We start from the raw sequence: 20987 nt of genomic DNA, 5'->3' as shown, positions 1-20987 counted from the left end.
TTCCCTGGTTGTTGACCCCTCTGCCAAGGGAGACAGGTCCTTTCTATCCATTCTATCCAGGCTACTCATAATTTTATACACCTCAATCAGGTCTCCCCTCAGCCTCCTCTTTCCAAAGAAAACAGACCCAGCATCTCCAATCTTTCCTCATAGCCAAAATTCTCCAGACCAGGCAACATTCTTGTAAATCTCCTCTGCACCCTTTCCAGTGCAATCACATCTTTCCTGTAATGCGGTGACCAGAACTGCACACAGTACTCCAGCTGTGGCCTAACCAGTGTTTTATACAGTTCAAGCATAACTCCCCTGCTCTTGTATTCTATGCCTCAGCTAATAAAGGCAAGTATTCTGTATGCCTTCTTAACCATCTTATCTGGCCATATATCAAAAATGTCACTCTCAATCGGAAAATTATCAGCTTTTGTATGTTGTCATGGCATTTCCCTTCTGACATCATAAAGTGGCTTAAATAGCTCCAATTTTTAAAATAAGAGATGCCAAAGTTAATTTTAATTTGACTTTCATGCTCATGGCTTGAAGACAGCTGTTGCTGATGTAACCTATCGGCACAACTCATCTGTGGCAGTTTTGCACTGGGTAATGAGGTTATGCTCAGCAGTGAAATGTTCAAATTATCCATCATTTTTCAAACTTATCTGATGTGTCAGCCGTAGCTCAGTGGTGGCATTCTGGCCTCTGAGTCAGAAGGTTGTGGGTTCAAGTCCCACTCCAGAGGCTGGAGCATATACTCTAATCTGACACCTCAGCACAGCACTGAGGAAGTGTTGCACTGTCGGCGATGCCGTCTTTCGGAGGAGGCCCCGTCTGCCCACTCAGGTAGACATTAAAAATCCAATAGCACTATTGAGAAGAAAAGCAGAGGATTTCTCCCCTGTGTCCTGACCAATACATATCTCCCAACCAAAATCACCAAACAAAGATCATCTGGTCATTATCACATTGCTGTTTGTGGGACCTTTCTGTGCGCAGATTGGCTGCTGCATTTCCTACATTGTGGCAGCAAGCACAATTCCAAAAGGTTAATTGGCTGTCAAGCGCTTTGGAACATCCTGAGGTTGTGAAAGGTACTATAAAAATGCAAGTTCTTTCTGATCTTTTCACTTAATGAGCACAAAATAAAGGCCCAATTTTCTTTCCAAATGTAAAAATTGTACGTGTTTTTTGTGCCAACACTGCTGTTTTAGAGCAGAGTTTTACACGAAGATTGATCACAGTTCATTTTAAGAATAAGGGCGAGAAAAGGTTTTTGGGACCCTCCAAACTCCAGGTCGAGTTGCCAACTCTGGCTGTAGGTGTTCCAGGAGGTTTCAGCACACAACCTCCCACCTCCAATCACTCCACCCCACACTCACGCCATCAGTTGCCCGTTATGTCCATCATCGCCTTCCCACGGCCAATTGGAAAACGAACAGACTCTTTGCTACCCGATTGGATGATCCTTTACTGTTGGTCAAACAGCCCCCCGCCCCACCCCCCATCCCTAATATTTTTGTAACTAAGAAAGTGTTCAAGAAAAATGAAAAAACAAACCCATGTACTTTTCAATGCCACTATGATCCCTCACCCTTGCTTGCAGCAGTGTCCAGGAGATCTGTATTTAATTCCTGGAGATTCCAGGACAATCCGGGAGGGTTGGCAACTCCAAGAGGGGACAAAAACAAGACGCGATACATGTTCAGGAAGGCTGTGTGGAATTAATGATTTGCCACGGTGCGGGAGAGGGTTTGATGAAGTGTGAATGGGTTGTAGAGGAGCCGAGACAGCAGGAAGAGAGATAGCAGTCCTGGCCAGAATAAACTGCAGCCCACAAACCCAGGTAGGGATGCGATACTTTCACCAGCTGCATTTACAGCCCTCCTTAATCTCCAATTAAATCAGCAGCTCTCTCGAATGCAATGTCCTTTCCCCATGTTAGAAGCTATCTTTTTTTTTTAAAGAGGTATTCACAATGCTGTTTCAGCCCACACTGCGATATATGTGCGCACTAGGTCCGTGCAGCAGAACAGGTTCTCCAGTTAGTCTTGGGTAATCCTTGCCACTGGACCAAGACCTAGCTCTGTCAAGCCCGTGTGGTGGCTGGTGTGCAACGGTCATCACACGTTAAAAAAATCCACGCACAGTCATCTTCCACCCTTCAGGATGTAGTTCAGGATCTGGAATATTAGGTCCTTCATTTAAACACCTGTGAACTCATCCTTTTTTGGCGTGGAAGCAAGTCATCCTCGCTTCGAGGGACCACCTATGATGATGATGTATTCCCTCAAGGAAACGTTACAAGGACACCCTCAAAGCCTCCCTGGTGAAGTGCGACATCCCCACTGACACCTGGGAGTCCCTGGCCAAAGACCGCCCGAGGTGGAGAAAGTGCATCCGGGAGGGCGCTGAGCTCTTTGAATCTCAACGCCACGAGCGTGAAGAGGTCAGGCGCTGGCAGCGGAAGGAGTGCGCGGCAAACCAGTCCCACCCCGCCCTTCCCTCAACGAATGTCTGTCCCACCTGTGACAGGGTCTGTGGTGTTGGACTGTTCAGCCACCAAAGGACTCACTTTAAGAGTGGAAGCAAGTCTTCCTGGGTTCCGAGGGTTTGCCTCCGATGATGATGTTCCCGCAAGGCTAACTTCCGCTTCCCTGACCTGGAAGTTCAGTTAGACAAGGCTCTCGCAGTCAGAATGCTTCCTGAATCCTAGGTAATGATCAATAGCCACTTTCCCCTTTAAACATTGACATCTTGCTGCTTACTAACCTTAAGTGAAACGTACATGCAGCCAAGAATCCAACTCGTACAGACTAAAAACGCGTCTGATATCTTTGAATCTACATACCGTGATCCGTGTGGTTGGGAAACTTGACTGGGTATTTAAGGCTCATTGTGCATGTGTGTGAATTTTGCATGTGTCATTATTCAGCCGGATATATATTTGGAGCAGCGCTGCCACAGCATCATTATTTCAGAATTTTCATGGCATGATTTCAAGTGTTTTACAATCAGTCATCGTGAAGATAAACGCAGTTGCTGTAGTGAATTAAAAGCGGGGTTGCAGCTGTAGACAAGTGAAATAAGAATGTAACCCCCCCCCCCCCCCAGCAACCCAGTTGCTTTAAGGATGATGCCTGAACACACAAGACCTGTGTTGTTGCTCGTTCTGATTCGGAGGGTAAGACTTGCACTTATATAGCGCCTTTCACGACTGCAGAACATCCCACAGCGCTTTACACCCAATGATGTACTGTTAGAGTGTAGTCACTGTTGTAATGTAGTAAACACAGCAAGCTCCCACAAACAGCAATGTGATAATGACCAGATAATCTGTTTCCCAGATGTTGGCCAGGGATAAATATTGGTCAGGACACCGGGGAGAACTCCCCCTGTTTTCATTGAATTAGTGCCATGGGATCTTTTACGTCCACCTGAGAGAGCAGCCGGGGCCTCGGTTTGACACCTTACCCGAAAGACGGCACCTCCGACAGTGCAGCTCTCCCTCGGTACTGCAATAAAGTGTCAACAAGCAGAGGCAGGGCCCTGTAGGTGACCATGTGAAATGAATCTAGATAGAGGTTGGTAAGAGATCTCCTCAGAGGCTATGTATCATCTCTTGATTGATTTTCGAAGAGTAATTCCTCGGTAGACAAATTAAATGACATACAAATACATCTCTACATGTGATCTGTTTAGGAGGTGAGTCTTTAGAACAAAGGGCAAGAAATATATAACATTTAAGATTAAAATTACATGTACTTGTCCTTCTTTACCAAATATCGCGACAACAGTACTAAGTGTTACCGAATATTCTGCTTAAATATCACCGATTTTTAACTTTGGTGCTCCTGCTGTACATCGCAATGCGTGTTCAGAAATTAGATCACCCCGCTCAAAATTTTTCAATCGTTACTTAGTATCTTGCCTCTGAGTCAGAAGGTTGTGGGTTCAAGTCCCACTTCAGAGACTTGAGCACAAAATCTAGGCTGACACTCCAGTGCAGTGCTGAGGGAGTGCTGCACTGTTGGAGATGCCGTCTTTCGGATGAGACATTAAACCGAGGCCCTGTCTGCTCTCTCAGGTGGAATTAAAGATCCCACGGCACCATTTCGAAGAAGAGCAGGGGAGTTATCCCCAGTGTCCTGGGGCCAATATTTATTCCTCAATCCGCTTCATTAAAAACAGGTTATCTGGTCATTATTACATTGCTGTTAGTGGGAGCTTGCTGTGCGCAAATTGGCTGCTGCGTTTCCCACTTTACAACAGTGACTACACTCTAAAAAGTATTTCATTGGCTGTAAAGCGCTTTGGGACGTACTGACATCGTGAAATGCACTATATAAATGCAAGTCTTTTCTGGGCAGGGAACGTGGAATTTCCCGATAAACCTGCCAGCGCAGTATTAATGAAGAACTGCAAGATGGGATTTAACGTTTGCCGTGATATTAAACTCACTGGCTTCCTCCTCAGTTTGCAAAGTAACCACCAGCTCTTATTCGATTGACAGATTGCCCAGTGCTGCAGGATGCCACAGACACAAATGCTTCCGTTTGCTTCTCGCCGATCACCTGTTGTGTGCACAGGGGGTTGCACTGCATCCAGCCAGCCATTAGCTACAGGTGCAGGACTTGGTAAGGGTCTGTGTACATTTATTGATCTGACGCGTAACCAGCACTCGCTCCGCTGAAACCGTATATGAGACATGGCCATTTTGACATTCAGTCAAATCAGTTGGCATCCGCAGGGGCGGGGGTGAATTTCCTCGGATGTTTCTCCCGCTGCACTGGTGCAACTTGGGCGGAAGTTCGGCGGAAACCGCATTGACGTGCATATACAGGAATTCCGCAGGACGTCCGCTGAAGTTACAGCAGCGGAGTGGGAGAATCGCCGAGGAAATTCACCCCGAGATGTAGATTTTCCTTCAATAATTCCTGCTAACCTTTTGTTCTGGGCGAGCGTTCTGTAGGTATATTGTGGAGTGTATTGGAGTGCACAGAGCAGCATAATGAACTTCAAGAAAGAAAGAAGAAAGTAAGACTTGCATTTAAATAGTGCCTTTCACGAGCACCTGATGTCTCAAAGTGCTTTATAGCCAATGAAGTACTTTTGTTGAAGTGTAGCCACTGTTGTAATATAGGAAACATGGCAGCCAATTTGTGCACAGCAAGCTCCCAGAAACAGCAATGTGATGATGACCAGAAAATCTGTTTTTTAGTGATTTTGATTGTGGGATCAGTATTGGCCAGACTAAGGATAACTCCCCTGCTCTTCTTCTTCAAAGATAGTGACACGGGATCTTTTACGCCTACCTGTGATACTAGACGAGGCCTCGGTTTAATGTCTCATCCGAAAGATGGCACCTCCGACAGTGCAGTACTCCCTCAGCACTGCACTGGAGCAGCACTGCACTGGAGTGTCAGCTTAGATTTATGTGCTCACGTTCCTGGAGTGGGACTTGAGTAATACGTGAGCAATATACCATATTTTGTTTTAATGTGAATATTGGAAACTTGCCTGGTTTCAACTTGTGGTGATCACAATCACTGTGTGACTGTCCATAAATCTGGACTGAATTGGGTAGAAACCCCTCAGGCTTGTAACCAAACAGGCCATGGCGGAAGCAGGGTCCTGCCAACAGAAGGTGCTCTCCCCAGCAGTGCCTGAACTGCCTCCTCCCGGTGCTGCTCCCACTCACGCTCCTGCGACACTTTGCACATTCAGGTGGGTGGGGAAACAGTTACTACAATGGGTTTCAGTGTTACGGACTGTTTTGCAAAAGCTTGGCCATTATTCCGGGGGTAAAGGAGTAAGGTACTATAGGGTATTCTGATAAGCAGTGAGTGAGACGTATATTCCTTGTTTTGTATTGATAAACAGAAGGGCAACGTTGTCAGCAATAAAGAGTAATATTCTCCCAAACCAAGCGCAGGCAGTGGAAAGAGCGTGCGGCAAACCAGTCCCACCCACCCTTACCCTTAACGACTGTCTGTCCCACCTGTGACAGGGAGTGTGGTTCTCGTATTGGATTGTTCAGCCACCTAAATACTCATTTTAAGAGTGGAAGCAAGTCTTCCTTGATTCCGAGGGACTGTCTATGATGATAGAAACAAAGAAAATAGGTGCAGGAGTAGGCCATTCGGCCCTTCGAGCCTGCACCACCATTCAATAAGATCATGGCTGATCATTCACCTCAGTACCCCTTTCCTGCTTTCTCTCCATATCCCTTGATCCCTTTAGCTGTAAGGGCCATACCTAACTCCCTCTTGAATATATCTAACAAACTGGCATTAACAAATCTCTGCGGTAGAGAATTCCAGAGGTTAACAACCCTCTGAATGAAGAAGTTTCTCTTCATCTCAGTCCTAAATGGCTTACTCCTTATCCTTAGACTGTGACCCCTGGTTCTGGACTCTCCCAACATCGGGAACATTCTTCCTGCATCTAACTTGTCCAGTCCCATCAGAATTTTACATGCTTCTATGAGATCCCCTCTCATTCTTCTAAACACCAGTGAATACAGGCCCAGTCGATCCAGTCTCTCCTCAAATGTCAGTCCTGCAATCCCTGGAATCAGTCTGGTGAACTTTCACTGAACTCCCTCAATAGCAAGAAAGTCCTTCCTCAGATTAGGAGACCAAAACTGAACACAATATTCCAGGTGAGGCCTCACCAAGGCCCTGTACAACTGCAGTAAAACCTCCCTGCTCCTATACTCAAATCCCCTAGCTATGAAGGCCAACATGCCATTTGCCTTCTTCACCGCCTGCTGTACCTGCATGCCAACCTTCAATAACTGATGTACCATGACACCCAGGTCTTGTTGCAACTCCCATTTTCCTAATCTGCTGCCATTCATATAATATTCTGCCTTCATGTTTTTGCCACCAAAGTGGATAATCTCACATTTATCCACATGAGACTGCAACTGCCATGTATTCGCCCACTCACCTAACCTGTCCAAGTCACCATGCAGCCTCTTAGCATCCTCCTCACAGCTCACTCCGCCACCCAGCTTAGTGTCATCTGCAAACTTGGAGATATTACTCTCAATTCTTTCATCTAAATCATTGATTTTATATTGTAAATAGCTGGGATCCCAGCACTGAGCCCTGCGGCACCCCACTAGTCACTGCCTGCCATCTTGAAAAGGACCCATTTATCCCGACTCTCTGCTTCCTGTCTACCAACCAGTTCTCTATCCACTTCAATACATTGCCCCCAATACCATGTGCTTTAATTTTGCACACCAATCTCTTATGTGGGACCTTGTCAAAAGCCTTTTGAAAGTTCAAATACACCACATCCACTGGTTCTCCCTTGTCCACTCTGCTAGTTACATCCTCAAAAAATTCTAGAAGATTTGTCAAGCATGATTTCCCTTTCATAAATCCGTGTTGACTTGGACCGATCCTGTCACTGCTTTCCAAATGTGCTGCTATTTCATCTTTAATAATTGATTCCAACATTTTCCTCACTACTGATGTCAGGCTAACCGGTCTATAAATCCTCGTTTTCTCTCTCCCTCCTTTTTTAGAAAGTGGTGTTACATTAGCTACCTTCCAGTCCTTAGGAACTGATCCAGAGTCGATAGACTGTTGGAAAATGATCACCAATGCATCCACTATTTCGAGGGCCACTTCCTTAAGTACTCAGGGATGCAGACTATCAGGCCCTGGGGATTTTTTGGCCTTTAATCCCATCAATTTCCCTAACACAATTTCCTGACTAATAAGGATTTTCTTCAGTTCCTCCTTCTCGCTAGACCTTCGGTCCCCTAGTATTTCTGGAAGGTTATTTGTGTCTTCCTTCGTGAAGACAGAACCAAAGTATTGTTCAATTGGTCTGCCATTTCTTTGTTCCCCATTATAAATTCACCTGAATCCAACTGCAAGGGACCTACGTTTGTCTTCACTAATCTTTTTCTCTTCACATATCAATAGAAGCTTTTGCAGTCAGTTTTTATATTCCCAGCAAGCTTCCTCTCATACTCTATTTTCCCCCTCCTAATTAAACCCTTTGTCCTCTTGTGCTGAATTCTAAATTTCTCCCAATCCTCAGGTTTGCTGCATTTTATGGCCAATTTATATGCCTATTCCTTGGATTTAATACTATCCCTAATTTCCCTTGTTAGCCACGGTTGAGCCACCTTCCCCGTTTTATTTTTACTCCAGACAAGGATGTACAATTGTTGAAGTTCATCCATGTGATCTTTAAATGTTTGCCATTGCCTATCCACCGTCAACCTTTTAAGTATCATTCGCCAGTCTTTTCTAGTCAATTCACGTCTCATATCATCAAAGTTACCTTTCTTTAAGCTCAGGACCCTAGTCTCTGAATTAACTGTGTCACTCTCCATCTTAATAAAGAATTCTACCATATTATGGTCACTCTTCCCCAAGGGGCCTCGCACAACAAGATTGCTAATTAGTCCTTTCTCGTTACACATCACCCAGTCTAGGATGGCCAGCCCTCTAGTTGGTTCCTCGACATATTGGTCTAGAAAACCATCCCTAATACTCTCCAGGAAATCCTCCACAACCGTACTGCTACCAATTTGGTTAGCCCAATCTATATGTAGATTAATGTCGCCCATGATAACTGCTGTACCTTTATTGCATGCATCCCTAATTTCTTGTTTGATGCTGTTCCCAACTTCACTACTGCTGTTTTGTGGTCTGTACACAACTCCCACTAGTGTTTTCTGCCCTTTGGTATTCCGCAGCTCTACCCATAGAGATTCCACATCATCCAAGCTAATATCCTTCCTTACTATTGCATTAATTTCCTCTTTAACCAGCAACGCTACCCCACCTCCTTTTCCTTTCTGTCTATCCTTACTGTATGTTGAATACCCCTGGATGTTGAGTTCCCAGCCTTGGTCACCCTGGAGCCATGGCTCCGTAATCCCAACTATACCATATTCGTTAATAGATGCCTGCGCAGTTAATTCGTCCACCTTATTAAGAATACTCCTCGCATTGAGGCACAGAGCCTTCAGGCTTGTCTTTTTAACACACTTTGTCCCTTTAGACTTTTGCTGTAATGTGGTCCTTTTTGATTTTTGCCTTGGGTTTCTCTGCCCTCCACTTTTACTTTTCTTCATTCTGTCTTTTGCTTCTGCCCCCATTTTACTTCCCTCTGTCTCCCTGCATAGGTTCCCATCCACTTGCCATATTAGTTTAACCCCTCCCCCACACCACTAGCAAACACTCCCCCTAGGACATTGGTTCCAATCCTGCCCAGGTGCAGACCGTCCGGTTTGTACTGGTCCCACCTCCCCCAGAACCGGTTCCAATGTCCCAGGAATTTGAATCCCTCCCTCCTGCATCATTCCTCAAGCTATCCTGTAATTCCTACTCTGCCCAGCACGTGGCACTGGTAGCAATCCTGAAATGACTACCTTTGAGGTCCTGCTTTTTAATGATGATGAATATTCTCCCATACAGGCACACATTATGGGGAGTAAGTGAATAATATATTGCATACAGTTTTGGTTTCCATATTTAAGAAAGGATATACTTGCTTTGGAGGTAGTTCAGAGAAGGTTCACTAGGTTGATTCCGGAGATGAGGAGCTTGACTTATGAAGAAAGGTTGAGGAGTTTGGGCCTCTACTCATTGGAATTCAGAAGAATGAGAGGTGATCTTATTGAAACGTATAGATTATGAGGGGTTTGATAAGGTGAATACAGAGAGGATGTTTCCACTGATAAGGGAGACTAGAATTAGAGGGTATGATCTTAGAATAAGGGGCTGCCCATTTAAAACTGAGATGAGGGGAAATTTCTCCTCTCAGAGGGTTGTAAATCTGTGGAATTCGCTGCCTCAGAGAGCTGTGGAAGCTGGGACATTGAATAAATTTAAGACAGAGATAGACAGTTTCTTAATCAATAAGGGAAGAAGGGGTTATGGGAAACGGGCAGGGAAGTGGAGCTGACTCCATGATCAGATCAGCCATGATCTTATTAAATGGCGGAGCAGGCTCGAGAGGTCGTATGGCCTACTCCCGCTCCTATTTCTTATGTTCTTATTTATTCAAACTTGCTTCGGACCATCGTACCGGTGCCGGCTCCTGAAAGAGCTCTCCAATTAGTCTCCCTCCCCCTGCTCTTTCCCCATAATCTTGTAAGCTTTTCCCCTTCAAGTAATTATCCAATTCCCTTTTGAAAGTTACTATTGAATCTACATCCACCGCCCTTTCAGGCAGCGCGTTCCAGATCACAACAACTCGATTTCAGTGGAATGAAAGTCGGATGGGTTCTACAATGGGCGAGTGTTTCACTGCCCCATATTATCGCCCGTGTGGGGGAGACGATCAATAACCCCAGCAGCTATAAACACTGAAAGTTATTCATTTGTTCTGACTGGAAAGCATACACTAAGCAAGTGTGCAGTGATGTGAAGCTGACTGCAGAGTGTTTATAGTGCAGTTGTCAGGTACAGTATAAGGAACTTGCTTTTAAAAAGCACTTTTCATTTCTCAGGGTGTGCCAAAGTGCTTCACGGCCAGTGATTTATTTTGAAGTGTATAAACTGTCATTATAAAACTGCTCAAGCGGGATGCCTGCTTTATGAGCATGACCTGCGGGGAGCCAGCGATCGTCAGTGGACCACAGCAGCATTGAAAGCATCATCCATCTGGTTAGGCTGCTGTTCAGTTGCCTGCCATTTCAATCGGCTATGAGAGTTGAAAAAGAAAGAAAGACTTGCATTTCTACAGCACCTTTCACGACCAGCGGACGTCTCAAAGCGATTTACAGCCAATGAAGTACTTTTGGAGTGTAGTCACTGTTGTAATGTGGGAAACGCGGCAGACAATTTGCGCACAGCAAGCTCCCACAAACATCAATGTGATATTGACCAGATAATCTGTTGATGATTGCACAGTGTTCAGTTCCTCAGATAATGAAGCAGTCCATGCCTGCCTGCAGCAAGATCCGGATAACATTCAGGCGTGGGCTGATAAGTGGCAAGTAACATTCGTGCCACACAAGTGCCAGGCAATGACTATCTCCAGCAAGTGAGAGTCTAACCACCTCCCCTTGATATTCAACGGCATTACCATCGCCGAATCCCCCACCATCAACATTCTGGGGGTCACCATTGACCAGTAACTTAACTAGTCCAGCCATATAAATACTGCGGCTGCAAGAGTAGGTCAGAGGCTGGGTATTCTGCGGCGAGTGTCTCACCAATCTCACCCTGTCTAGACCAATATGTCGAAGAACCGACTAGGGGGGAGGCCATCTTAGACTGGGTGTTATGTAATGAGAGAGGATTAATTAGCAATCTCGTTGTGCGAGGCCCCTTGGGGAAGATTGACCATAATATGGTGGAATTCTACGTTAGGATGGAGAATGAAACAGTTAATTCAGAGACCATGGTCCAGAACTTAAAGAGGGTAACTTTGAAGGTATGAGGCGTGAATTGGCTAGGATAGATTGGCGAATGATACTTAAGGGGTTGACTGTGGATGGGCAATGGCAGACATTTAGAGACCGCATGGATGAACTACAACAATTGTACATCCCTGTCTGGCATAAAAATAAAAAAGTGAAGGTGGCTCAACCGTGGCTATCAAGGGAAATCAGGGATAGTATTAAAGCCAAGGAAGTGGCATACAAATTGGCTAGAAATAACAGCGAACCTGGGGACTGGGAGAAATTTAGAACTCAGCAGAGGAGGACAAAGGGTTTGATTAGGGCAGGGAAAATAGAGTACGAGAGGAAGCTTGCAGGGAACATTTAGATGGACTGCAAAAGCTTCTATAGATATGTAAAGAGAAAAAGGTTAGTAAAGACAAACGTAGGTCCCCTGCAGTCAGAATCAGGGGAAGTCATAACGGGGAACAAAGAAATGGCAGACCAATTGAACAAGTACTTTGGTTCGGTATTCACTAATGAGGACACAAACAACCTTCCGGATATAAAAGGGGTCAGAGGGTCTAGTAAGAAGGAGGAACTGAGGGAAATCCTTATTAGTCTGGAAATTGTGTTGGGAAAATTGATGGGATTGAAGGCCGATAAATCCCCAGGGCCTGATGGACTGCATCCCAGAGTACTTAAGGAGGTGGCCTTGGAAATAGCGGATGCATTGACAGTCATTTTCCAACATTCCATAGACTCTGGATCAGTTCCTATGGAGTAGAGGGTAGCCAATGTAATCCCACTTTTTAAAAAGGAGGGAGAGAGAAAACGGAATTATAGACCGGTCAGCCTGACATCGGTAATGGGTAAAATGATGGAATCAATTATGAAGGATGTCATAGCAGCGCATTTGGAAAGAGATGACATGATAGGTTCAAGTCAGCATGGATTTGTGAAAGGGAAATCATGCTCGACAAATCTTCTGGAATTTTATGAGGATGTTTCCAGGACAAGGGAGAACCAGTTGATGTGATGTATTTGGACTTTCAGAAGGCTTTCGACAAGATCCCACACAAGAAATTAATGTGCAAAGTTAAAGCACATGGGATTGGGGGTAATGTGCTGATGTGAATTGAGAACTGGTTGTCAGACAGGAAGCAAAGAGTAGGAGTAAATGGGTACTTTTAGTTAGATGTAGTCCTTACTACTAGGGGGATCAAGGGGTACGGCGAGAAAGCAGGAATGGGGTACTTAAGTTGCATGTTCAGCCATGAACTCATTGAATGGCGGTGCAGGCTCGAAGGGTCGAATGGCCTACTCCTGCACCTATTTTCAATGTTTCTATTTTTCCATGTTTACCTCCTGACTCCCCAAAGCCTTTCCACCATCTACAAGGCACAAGTCAGGAGTGTGATGGAATACTTGCCTGGATGAGTGCAGCTCCAACAACACTCAAGAAGTCTCAGAGCTCTTTACAGCCAATGAAGTATTTTTGGAGTGTAGTCACTTTTGTAATGTGGGAAATGCAGCAGCCAATTTGTGCACAGCAAGCTCCCAACAACAGTAATGTGACAATGACTAGATAATTTGTTTTGTTATGTTGATTGAGAGATAAATATTGACCAGTACACGGGGGATAACTCCCTGCTCTTCTTCAAAGTAGTGCCATGGGATATTTTACGTCCACCTGAGAGGGCAGACGGGGCCTTGGTTTAACGTCCTATCTGAAAGACAGATGAAAGTTGCGTCTGGTTGTGTGTCAGTAAAACAGTTGAGCTTCACTGAGTCTGACGTGGCTCAGTGGGTAGCGATCTGAGTCAGAAGGGTGTGGGAGACTTGAGCACAAAGTCTAAGCTGACACTCCCAGTGCAGCATTGAGAGAGCACTACACTGTCAGATATGTCTTCTTTATGAGGGTGTTTGACAAGGTGGATGCAGAGAGGATGTTTCCACTGATGGGGGAGACTCGAACTAGAGGGCATGATCTTAGAATAAGGGGCCGCCCATTTAAAACTGAGATGAGAAGAAATTTCTTCTCTCAGAGGGTTGTAAATCTGTGGAATTTGTTGCCTCAGAGAGCTGTGGAAGCTGGGACATTGAATAAATTTAAGGCAGAAATAGACAGTTTCTCAAATGATAAGGGGATAAGGGGTTATGGAGAGCGGGCGGGGAAGTGGAGCTGAGTCCATGATCAGATCATGCAATGATCTTATTAAATGGCGGAGCAGGCTTGAGAGGCTGTATGGCCTACTCCTGCTCCTATTTCTTATATTCTTATGTTCTTATGTTCATGAGACATTAAGCCAAAGCCCTCTCAGATGGATGGTCACTTTGAAGAGGAGCTTGGGAGTTCTCCCCAGTGTCCTGGCCAATATTTAAACCTCAGCCAGTATCATTAAAAACACGTTATTTGGTCATGTTATTGTTCTTTCTGATTCCCAGCATTGAAGCACTGACCACACTCGATCAGCTTCGCTGGGCAGGCCACATTGTTCACATGCCAGACACGTGACTCCCAAAGCAAGCGCTCTACTCGGAACTCCTTCACGGCAAACGAGCCAAAGGTAGGTAGAGGACACGTTACAAGGACATTCTCAAAGCCTTGCTGACACCTGGGAGTCCCTGGCCAAAGACCGCCCTAAGTGGAGGGCGCTGAGCACCTCGAGTCTCATCGCCGAGAGCATACAGAAATCAAGCGCAGGCAGCGGAAAGAGCGTGCGGCAAACCAGTCCCACCCATCCCTTTCCCTCAACAACTATCTGTCCCACCTGTGACAGGGACTGTGGCTCTCGTATCGGACTGTACAGCCACCTAAGGACTCATTCTAAGAGTGGAAGCAAGTCTTCCTTGATTCTGAGGGACTGCCTATGATGATGATGTATTGCTGTCTGAGGGAACTCTCAATTGGCTGCCGCGTTTCCTACTTTACAACAGTGATTACAGTTCAAAAGTACTTGATTAGCTGTAAAGCATCTTGGGACGTTGTGAGATTTTGAAAGGTGCTGTATGCTTTCTTTCTCTGATCCCTATCAAAGGAAATGGCAGGAGACTGGGAGAACTGTTGGGCTTGGGAGACACACAGACAGAGGTCAGCCGTGCGCCTCGGCCGATTGTTCCATTTGCCAATCCCAGCCTGTGCCATCTCCGTCAGCTGAGGGAGTCTAGTTGTGCAAGCTAGAAACGCTGAGTGATTTGAAGTGCTGGTCGACTGGGGAGATTGAACAGGTGACCTGTTTGCTGGTTAATCACAGAGTTAGTTTCCACCAAGGTATCCCAATGAACTGGGTTCAGCTGTTCCAAAAATGAGTTTCTTTGTGAATTGGGAAAGTTACATTACCTGTCACTCCACCAGGCCTTTTAAGTATTCTTTTTACCGAAGAATTGCAAGCATTTTACCTTTGTTAATTTTCACTCCTTATCTGTTGTTCTGATGGCATCAAGTGTCACCCTCCAATATCTTACAAGCTGATATTGTTCATTTGTGACCAGAGAGGACATCATAGCTGAACCCAGTCCCGTTCTTGCCCAACACCTATGCCCTTTAAGCAGGGGTTTCTGGATAGTTCCCACCCCGAGCCTCTTATCTCAGGGGCTCCCGAAACCAATTGTCGCTCTCCAATTGCTACCTGGGGGTGATCACTTAACAGCGGCTTGGGATGTGAGAGAATTTTCTTTATTATTCTTTCTCGGGATGTGGGCATCGCTGGCAAGGCCGGCATTTTATTGCCCATCCCTAGTTGCTTTTGAGCAGGTGGTGGTGAGCCGCCTTCTTGAACCGCTGCAGTCCGTGTGGTGAAGGTGCTCCCACAGTGCTGTTAGGGAGGGAGTTCTAGCATTTTGACCCAGCGACGATGAAGGAACGGCGATATATTTTCAAGTCAGGATGGTGTGTGATTGGAGGGAAACTTGGAGGTGGTGGTGTTCCCATGTGGCTGTTGTCCTTCTAGATAGTAGAGGTCGCGGGTTCGGGAGGTGCTGCCGAAGAAATCTTGGTGACTTGCTGCAGTGTATTCTGTAGATGGCACACACTGCAGCCACAAGCAGGCTGCTTTGTCCTGGATGGTGTTGAGCTTCTTGAGTGTTGTTGAAGCTGCACTCATCCAGGCAAGTGGAGAGTGTCCCATCACACTCCTGACTTGTGCCTTGTAGATGGTGGAAAGGCTTTGGGGAGTCAGGAGGTGAGACATTCGCCGCAGAATACCCAGCCTCTGACCCGCTCTTGTTGCCCCGGCATTCATGTGGCTGGTCCAGTTGAGTTTCTGGTCAATGGTGACCCCCAGGATGTTAATGATGGGGCATTGGCCAATGGTAATGTCATTGAATGTCATGGGGAGATTATTAGGGTCTCTCTTTTCGGAGATAGTCATTGCCTGACACTTGTGTGGCGCACATGTTACTTGCCACTTATCAGCCCAAGCCTCGATGTTGTCCAGGTCTTGCTGCATGCAGAAACTTGGTGAATTTCAATCCATAATAACAAAACTTAATGAAGAAAATATAAGTTCATATCAAAAAGCATAATAGAAACATAGAAAATAGGAGCAGTGGTAGGCCATTCGGCGCTTCGAGTCTGCACCACCATTCAATATGCTCATGGCTGATCCTCTATCTCAACACCATATTCCCGCTTTTTCCCCATAACAATCCTTGGGTACAAAGACAACACATCATTTACAGAGTGCAGAAAACGGCTGCAATACTTCACATGTATCCGCCTGGTCAGCGAGCCTGTGTGTGAGGTTTCACGGGGGACCTTGGTGTTTGCAGATATACTGAAAAAAGGTGGGAATGCTGCCGACGCTGCCGTCGCCATGGCAGCGGTCTTGAATCTGACTGAACCATTCAGCACTGGCCTTGGTGGAGACTGCAATTGCCTGTTTTACGATGCTAAAACTAAGAATGTACATGGACTAAACGGCAGGTAAGAATCAGTAGTTTAAATTCATGTCGTCCACACTACTCCCCTCACCTCTCTCCCCAAACTATTAATATATACATTGGCCTCCTCTGGGTATTAGCCTGAGGGGGTCAATAAACCATGTGTGACCGCACCCCCCTCTCAATGTGATAGCTGAACCCATAAGGGGGCAAAATTCCCCTGCGCCCCGATTGGGGGCAGGACTTCCTGTGCCCGGCGAGGAAGTCCCAACCCAGCCGCAAAATTGCAGTTACCGCCCCTCAGAGGAAGTGAAGCGCAATCCCGGGCACTCCACTTCCTGTTGGGGGGGTTTTCGGGAAAGCGAGGGGCGGCGATACGTGGCTGATCCGCGAAGCGCTGAAGCGTATCAATGCCCCTCGCTTTCGGTTGAAGGGGAGGGGCGCTGCACGCTCTGCCAGGCCTCTGACAGCCTCCACTGGGCCCCCAGGGCAGCGTGGTGCCAAGGCCGCAGCCCATCACCCAAAGCCGAGCGCCGGGCTGCACGATGGCGGCCCGCACCACGCCATGGAGGATTAAGTCGGGCCGATCGGTGAGTCGGCCAAACCGGCAAGATGGCGGCGTGGGGGGGGGAAGTGGGGGGGGGGGGGCGCTCCCGACCTTCCCTTTAACTTTCGCCCCGCGAGCGGATGTCGGCCCGGTTCGCGACCCGCAAGGCTGGTGCTGACACCGCTCGTGGCAGCCTCGCAGGGCGCAGGGCAATGTCTGCCATGGAGCGGAAAGAGGTCGGCGTGCGGTGCTCAGGGGTCACCGTGCAACCGGTGATGATGTCATCGCCGGTTGCGCGGCAGCCAGGGGCGTTACCGGCGGGGTGAGGTGCTACCGTGGCAGTGTCTCCGCTAACTCACGCGCAACATCGCGGGAGCCGGTAGCCCCCCTCCCCCACCCCAGGCGCTCCCCGGAGACGCTAACAGGCGTCGGTAAACAGGGCAATTTTGACCCCTTAGTGTTTTGTCCAGTCTGTAAGTGGTTTTAAAAATTGCAAGTTACTTTTTTAAGGTGCAAAGATAATTTGAAACACAAATGCCCAGGCAGTTTGTCTTTGTGAGGTACTTGGGTGCATACTATGGTACTCAACAAGCCACTTATACAAAGGCTTTGAAAATGTAGTAGAGGACAGTGCAACAATTGATATTTAAATTTAAAAAAAAAATGCTATGTAATATTTGGTGTTCAAATGGATCGCTAATATACAACCTCTTTCTCTTCTGTAGCGGCAGATCACCACAAGCATTGACCCTTGACCTGTTAAAAAAGCAAGGCTTTGTTGAGACGAACCCTTTACCGCTGTCCCATGCCAACCTTGTCACTGTGCCTGGAGCTGCCGCTGGCTGGTGTGATGCCGTCTCTCTCTTTGGAAGTAAGAAGGTGAATTGTGGCTTCAGTAGTCTTCCCGCGGTGTTTCCTCTTTATATCGCTAAAAATTAGCGAGGAGGGGAAAAGATTATCTCTTGTGCTTCGAGCTGCTATCGACCCAAAGCAGATCATTGATCATCTCGTGGAGACAACAGCGTAGGCAGGGCTGTGCTTGCTGACCAACATTGGCTCCCGGTCCAGCAGCACCTCGATTTAAAAATTCTCATCCTTGTTTTCAGTTCCTTCCATGCCCTCGCCCTCCTTACCTCTATAACCTCCTTCAGCCCTCCGAGGTATTTGCGCTCCTCCAATTCAGGCCTCTTGAGCATCCGCTAATTTTAATCGCTCCACCATTGGTGGCCGTGCCTTCAGCTGCCCAAAGTCTGGAACTCGCTCCCTAAACCTTTCTGCCTCTCTCCTCCTTTAAGGCATTCCTTAAAACCTACCTCACTGAAAAAACAGGCGTTCCCCGGGTGCAGCAGGCGGTATTTGTGCCGTATTTAAATGGAGCGAGGAGGCTCCTACCACAGGTCACACTGACTGCAACGGTTGGGTACAGCACGCTGCATGAAGCTCCGATTTGAGAGCAGCAATTTTATCTGCCATTACAGTGCCCTTACCTCATCAGTGAAAGAATTTAATGGGGGCATGCTAGTTCGCCAGCTTATCATGCTCCATGCTATTGCTTGGCAGTGTCAAGCTAGAGGAAGGACTCTTGGTCATGTCGCCCACGGATGATGAGAGGCCGAAGACACCGAGGAGGTGGGCTTGCTCTCCACGGGTTTACAGGCGCCAACGCTCAGACCTCCAGCTCTCTGAGGAGCCGTGTGTGAGAAGGCTGCGCTTCCGAAAGGAAGTGCTGACAGAGCTATGCCATCTACAGGCAGACCCATGCCTGCACCACTCTGGAGGCAGCCTTCAATACTCCCCTCAACGGGTTTACGAATTCATTGTGGTGTGCTGCATGTTGCACAGCTTGGCCATCATAAGGGACCAAGCATTGCCAGTGGGGATTGCAGGCCCACCTCAGGAGGAGGAGGACGATGAAAAGGAGCCTGGCGAGGCCCCCATTGGATAGTCCCCATCCACGGGGGAGGCAGTGAGGAGATGCTGCCGGACCAACACTCGCTCGTCGCCAGCTCGTAATGGACCGGCTCCTAAATGGAGAAAACTGAGGGATGGAGCTATTACTGGACACGCTATGCGCCCCCGTAAAGGCTCATCTCCGGTGAACGTTGGGATGATGCTCAAGACACCAATGGCAAAGGATCAAACAGGCATTTTACTGCAACAAAGGAACACAGTCTCCCCCCACCAATAGCAAACTATACAATAGATGTTAAGTTGCAGGGCACGGAACAACAATGAAGTGCATTAAATCAAAGAAACTATTTACAAGTGTTATCAACAAAAATCAGGGCATCTGCACAACCTTGTCCTGCACATTATTCTGATTTATTTAACGCCGCGATTTTTGGCCAGGGCACAAAAACTTCCTTGTGCAATGCCTGATTTTGCCCCCCGATCATGGAAGCACATTTGTCGCTGAATATTTGCAGACGAGGGCGCAAACTTTTTCCAGGTGGTATCAGGACCTCACCGCTGCCATTACCGCCTCGAAATCTCAAAAGCCGAAAATCAGCCCATAGATATCTACGTGACTTTCTCGTAACATGCACAGGGAATTAAGCAACGTTTTTCAAAGACGCTGGGGCCAATTTTAACCGAAGCCGCCCATCAGGAAAGTGGCAGGATCGGGTGCAATGCCGGTTTTACACCCTGGCCGATTGAAGTCAGTGGGGAGCAATATTGGGCCTGCAACCCTGTGTAGTCCCTGATGAATTAGTTTGTGCACCTCTACGGCGAGACTCGATAGAATTTGATCATTGTAAAGTTGAACGTTGCCTTGAGTTTTGCAACAATATGTTTCTGCCCACCAGCTCTCTCTGGGTGAAATTCTGCAGCCTGCCATCGAACTGGCAGAACGAGGCTATGCTGTCGCTGAAATCACCGCGTTTCACTGGGAGAAAGGAGCAAGTGTCCTGCAGAGCCCAGGAAACCAACACGGAAAAGATCTCCTGATACAAGGCAAAAGTCCCAAATATGGGCAGATATTCAAGAACCCTCTTTTAGCTCAGACCTTCAAGGTGAGTGATTCAGTTCTTTCCTGGCTTCCTCTTAAACTTGTGTTCTGAATGAACAAACCCAAAGTAACTTATTGCAGGAAGAATTCGACACACACTTTTGGAGTGTTGTCACTGCTGCAGCGTAGGAAACACAATAGACAAGCTCCCACAAACAGCAATGTAATAATGACCAGCTAATTTGTTTCAGTGATGTTGGTTGAGGGATAAATATTGGCCAGGACACCGGGAATAACGCTCCTGCTCTTCTTCTTCAAAAAAAGCCTTGAGATCTTTTACACCCACCTGAGAGAGCAGACGGGGCCTTGGTTTATCATTTCCCCAAAGGGCAGCACCTCTGACAGCCTAGATTTCTGTGTGCAAGTCCCTTGAGTGGGATTTGAACCCACAACCTTCTGACTCAGAGGTGAATGTGCTACCACTGAGCCACGGTTGTTGGGATCACTGGCTTCAGTCACTCCAGTTCCCTCGCACTGCCCTATATAGGTGTCGACAAATAATATCACAACTCTGGGTGACACGAATTGGATATTTTGTCCTTTGTACATGTATTGCTTTAACCTCTTCAGAGACAGAGATCATTATTATCTGGCAGGTTCATTATTTTCTTTATGTATTAGAAGTGAAGTGAAGTTGAGGGGAATAAGTGAGTTTTGATGAGATAGTTGTTTACAGTGCTCTGTGTGTGTGATGGGAAGGTACAGGACTATGTGTGTGAGATGGGTGTGTACGGGACTGTGTTTGTGTGATGGGCGTGTACAGGACTGTGTGTGTGTGATGGGTGTGTACAGGACTGTGTTTGTGTGATGGGTGTGTACAGGACTGTGTGTGTGTGATGGGTGTGTACAGGACTGTGTGTGTGTGATGGGTATGTACAGGACTGTGTGTGTGTGGTGGGTGTGTACGGGACTGTGTTTGTGTGATGGGTGTGTACGGGACTGTGTTTGTGTGATGGGTGTGTACAGGACTGTGTGTGTGTGATGGGTGTGTACGGGACTGTGTTTGTGTGATGGGTGTGTACTGGACTGTGTGTGTGTGATGGGTGTGTACAGGACTGTTTGTATGAGATGGGTGTGTACAGGACTGTGTGTGTGAGACGGGTGTGTACAGACAGGACTGTGTGTGTGAGACGGGTGTGTACAGGTCTGTGTGTGTGAGACGGATGTGTACAGACAGGACTGTGTGTGTG

General features: G+C 47.0%; 2 protein-coding genes across 16 annotated transcripts in view; one reads left to right on the top strand and one right to left on the bottom strand.

Moving 5' to 3' along the window:
- Positions 1-2826, bottom strand: part of LOC139265994 (keratin-associated protein 4-5-like) — a 40158-nt gene extending 37332 nt beyond the window's left edge. For 3 of the 7 annotated variants that reach the window (XR_011593669.1, XM_070883711.1, XM_070883716.1), the window contains exon 1: positions 2518-2621. Coding sequence is in view for 1 of the 7 variants with exons in the window: in XM_070883714.1 (XP_070739815.1) it covers positions 2764-2781 (18 nt within the window). In the remaining 6 variants the exon portion in view is untranslated. Of the gene's footprint in view, positions 1-1585; positions 2284-2517; positions 2640-2763 lie in introns of those variants that run through there. The other 4 variants (XM_070883713.1, XM_070883717.1, XM_070883714.1 and 1 more) reach the window with 3 other exon arrangements.
- Positions 1-20987, top strand: part of cp (ceruloplasmin) — a 266551-nt gene that overhangs the window by 29653 nt on the left and 215911 nt on the right. For 3 of the 9 annotated variants that reach the window (XM_070883703.1, XM_070883701.1, XM_070883700.1), the window contains exons 1-5: positions 2670-2707; positions 4505-4634; positions 16130-16283; positions 17513-17666; positions 19595-19801. The exons of 1 other annotated variant lie outside the window; for it this stretch is intronic. In XM_070883703.1, the coding sequence (XP_070739804.1) occupies positions 4523-4634; positions 16130-16283; positions 17513-17666; positions 19595-19801 (627 nt within the window). In that variant the 5' untranslated portion in view covers positions 2670-2707; positions 4505-4522. Of the gene's footprint in view, positions 1-2669; positions 2708-4504; positions 4635-16129; positions 16284-17512; positions 17667-19594; positions 19802-20987 lie in introns of those variants that run through there. 5 more of the 9 variants (XM_070883702.1, XM_070883705.1, XM_070883706.1 and 2 more) reach the window with 5 other exon arrangements.

This window comes from Pristiophorus japonicus, chromosome 6, assembly GCF_044704955.1.
Source record: "Pristiophorus japonicus isolate sPriJap1 chromosome 6, sPriJap1.hap1, whole genome shotgun sequence".
NCBI classification, from domain to species: Eukaryota; Metazoa; Chordata; class Chondrichthyes; family Pristiophoridae; genus Pristiophorus; species Pristiophorus japonicus.
The sequence above is the reverse complement of the archived record's forward strand: the minus strand, read 5'-3'. Positions and strand labels throughout refer to the sequence as shown.